General features: G+C 41.7%; 1 protein-coding gene across 1 annotated transcript; it reads left to right on the forward strand.

The window, feature by feature from the left end:
• The first annotated feature begins 1,870 nt into the window (after positions 1-1,870).
• Positions 1,871-3,054, forward strand: LOC120737968 (odorant receptor 131-2-like). Its single transcript, XM_040038939.1, has one exon. The coding sequence runs from the start codon at positions 1,871-1,873 to the stop codon at positions 2,696-2,698; it is 828 nt and encodes a 275-aa protein (XP_039894873.1). The 3' UTR covers positions 2,699-3,054.
• The last annotated feature ends 671 nt before the right edge of the window (positions 3,055-3,725 follow it).

The raw sequence follows: 3,725 nt of genomic DNA on the forward strand, positions 1-3,725 counted from the left end.
TTGGGACTGGGGACACAACCCTGTGGAACACCAGTGTTAGTAATAATGCTGGTTGAAGTCCTGTTACCCAACCTGACAGTGGCCTGCCAGTCAAAAAGCCAGTCTTGTAGCCAGTCACAGAGGGTGCGGTGCAGGCCAAGTGTTGCCAGCTTGTGAGTGAGTTTGTGTGGGATGAGAGTATTGAAGGCAGAGCTGTAATCAACAAAAAGTACCCTGATGTATGAGTCCATAAGTTGCACGTATTAAAGTCACCGGCAACAATAAAAACAGCATCTCAATGAGTTGTCTCTAATGCAGTGATGATGTCATGAAGTTTGCTGAGCGCTGCCGCGGAGTCAGCACACAGCTGGATGTAAACGATGGTCAAAAACACAACTGAGAACTCCCGCTGCAAGTAGTAAGGGCAGCATTGTCTAGCGAACATTGCTTCTGGACAGTCTGCACTTCTCCACACTACGACTTGTTAATGTATGCACACACACCTCTCCCAATAGCCTTACCAGAGGCAGCAGTTCGGTCTCCTCGGTGTATGGAATGAGTCTGGAGCTGAATGGTGCACTCTGGGACTTTGTCTGAGAGCCAGGTCTTGGTGAAAATAAGAGCGCAGCATCCTCTAATTTCCCACTGTGTTGGGATGCTGGCTCATAGTTCGTCCAGTTTGTTTTCCAGGGACCTCACATTGCCCAGTAGGAGGCTGGGTAGTGATGGTTGGCTAGCCTGAGCTTTTAGCCTGGCATGGAGCCCCCGCTGTTGCCTCGCTTAGGTTGCCATCACCAAGTGCACCTGGGGTTGGCTGACTAACTAGGGCTCGGTGCTTCGGGGCCTTTTTGGGGGTGGTGGTGGCGGTGTCTACTGGGGCGAACAATGACTTGAAGCTCCGGTGGAAGGGTAAAGTCCGGAAGATTGTGCGAGTTACCAATGTCCAGTATTAGTAACTCGTGTACTGTCACCCACAGCTTGTTATTTAGGTAACAATGGACAGTCTGAGCTGGAACAATGGAGTCAGTGCAGAAAGTTATGTAGTCAGTGTACACTCAGTAAGCCCATTGATGTCCTCACTGTGAGGCTCACAGAGTGTCTGGCAGTCAGGGCCTGTAGCCCTAATGCTTCTTCTCACAATCAGCACATATCGGGGGGTGTGAGGTGAATCAGGTTGTGATCTGACCTACATGGTGGGAGGAGGGAGAAGGAGCTGTATTGTTCCTTGACGTCCATGAGAACAACAACTCTTTCAACCCACATGGCTGAAGGAAAGTTATTAAAACAGACCAAAGTCCAGGTAAAGAAAAAAAGAATAAATAAGAAAAAAAGCAAAGCTAAAGAGAAAAAGCAGGAGCAACTGTAACAGGCTGCACGCTGGTTGACACATGCACATGTTTGGAAATCATGGCATTCTGTTTTTATTTACATTTTACACAGCATTCAAACTAATGGGCATGAAGTGCTTCATAACCAGAGTAACAGTAATGGAAAACAGTACAACACATATATTATTACCTCAACCTACAAGAGGGAAAGAAGGATTACATCACCAGTCAATGATCTGGTAAACATGTTCGTGACTACGAAAAACATTATAAATTGTTTGTGAGTTTAAGAAAACCCTGCAGAACAGCTCTACCCACACCAGAACAAGAACTGAACCTCTGCTGCTAACTCTTCACAGGTTAACTGTACTTGTGTGCTGTTTAGTTTTGTTTGGTATTGTGCTTTTTTTTACTCTGTAATATTTGCCTAATTTTCTTCAATGTCTAGTATATCTCAGACTTTCACTAACATCACTGTTGGGTATCAGGCATTAGCAGAACGAGTCATGATTTCTACTCTGACTACACTTCCGACCTGTGTGTTTCTTTTCATCAATGGCATCATGTTGTTCACTCTGAGGAGTAAACCTGTGTTTCGTGAGACCTGCCGTTATATTCTTCTGTATAACCTGCTTTTTGCGGACACTGTGCAGCTGGCACAGAGTCAGATTCATTTTCTTCTTGCAGTTCTTAGAATAACAGTGTCATATCCTGTATGTACTTTTCTTGTGGGCTTCACTCATCTCACAGCTGTGATATCTCCTCTCACGCTGGTTGTGATGCCTCTTGAGAGATATGTTGCTGTGTGCTACCCACTGAGACATGCAACCATCATCACCATCAGAAACACAGGGACAGCTATCACTGTGATTTGGGCCATCAGTTTTTTAAACATTATTATTCGTACTCTGTTGTTTTTATCACTATTTGAAAAGTTGGGTAAAGTTGAGGTGAAATACCTTTGTTCTGAGATAAGTATTCTGCTCGGGACAAAGTCTGATCATTTTGACAAAGCTTTCACTTGTATTGTGGTTGTGGCTGCTGGTGTGGCAGTCATTTTCTCTTACATTGGTGTGATTGTAGCAGCCAGGTCAGCCTCCACAGACAAAGCCTTGGCCTTTAAAGCTCGTAACACACTGCTCTTGAATCTGATGCAGCTGTTCCTCAGCCTCTCCTCAACTATTTACTACCCATTACTCGTGCCTCTTTCAGTGACTGTTACAAGGATAGTACTTGTTCGCATTCAGAATGTTTTTTTTCTTCTCTTTTTCATCTTACCCAGGTGTCTGACTTCTCTCATTTATGGACTAAGAGATCAGACTATCAGACCTGTCCTCATATATCATCTGTGCTGTCGATTGAAATGCCCAGTGGTAGAAGACAAGGGATGACATGTTTAGCTTTGATGGAGGCCTTTGTTGAGCTGCATATTTGAGAGTTTTTCAAGGCACTGTAAACTGGTGTCCAACATGTATTATTTTGAGACCAAGCTTACATAGCTATAGCCCTGTACTATTATTTCCCACATTTGAGGGTTTACTTTTTGATGAAATCCTGGCTCCTCCATCTCCTGTTTCTAAAACTGTTTACACACTGGAGTAATTTAAGTTCTCTATTTGCACATGTTATTATGGAAATGAGTTGTGGAAGGAGAGACTTTACATGAGGTTTAGGGAGACGTTCAGGAAAGAGCTTTATTTGAATGGATTATTATTGCATATTACACTGTGAATCAGGGCATCATAAATAGAAAAATTATCATCACAGGTCCAATATTTAGGCTGTTATTAATAAATATTTGTTGTTTTGTCACATTTTCCAGTTTGCTGTTATTTTTTCTGTTGATGTATATTAATTATACAATTTTCCTCAAGACAAATATTATGAGGAAATATCGCCATGTAGTTCCCCGCCTCCCAAAAAACAAGCCACCTGTATTGTGATTTTCATGGCAAAATTTCTGTTTGAGTATTCAGAGGGTTTGGCTAACAACATGGTTATTTAAATCATTCATACCAATTTTAAACATTTTGAACAACAGTAATATAAACATTTTTTGATATTTGATGATTAAAAACCTTAAAATCCTCGTATCCGTACAACTTTAAAATATTTTTGCATCTCTGTGTGTGGAGTGAAGCTGTGAAACAGACTAAGTAAAGATATGAAGCAACGTCCGAGCATGGCACAGTTTAAACAGCAGTTTAAGGATGTGGTTTTTACAGGGTACAGGGAGGAGGTGGAGATTTGATCAGGTGTTCTTGTCCAATACTTTCATGTGTGCACGGGTATGTTGGTGTGGGTATATATATCTGTAGGTTGTGTGGGTTATTGAAAATGTGTATATATATCTATATAGATAGATAGATATATATATAGATATATATATATAGAGATCTAGATATAGATAGATAGATA

This window comes from Simochromis diagramma, unplaced genomic scaffold, assembly GCF_900408965.1.
Source record: "Simochromis diagramma unplaced genomic scaffold, fSimDia1.1 OVJJ01000323.1, whole genome shotgun sequence".
NCBI classification, from domain to species: Eukaryota; Metazoa; Chordata; class Actinopteri; order Cichliformes; family Cichlidae; genus Simochromis; species Simochromis diagramma.

What these genes read in the sequence shown, in the direction of transcription:
- LOC120737968 (XM_040038939.1), top strand. Translation starts at nt 1,871, where the DNA reads ATGTTGTTCACTCTGAGGAGTAAACCTGTGTTTCGTGAGACCTGCCGT.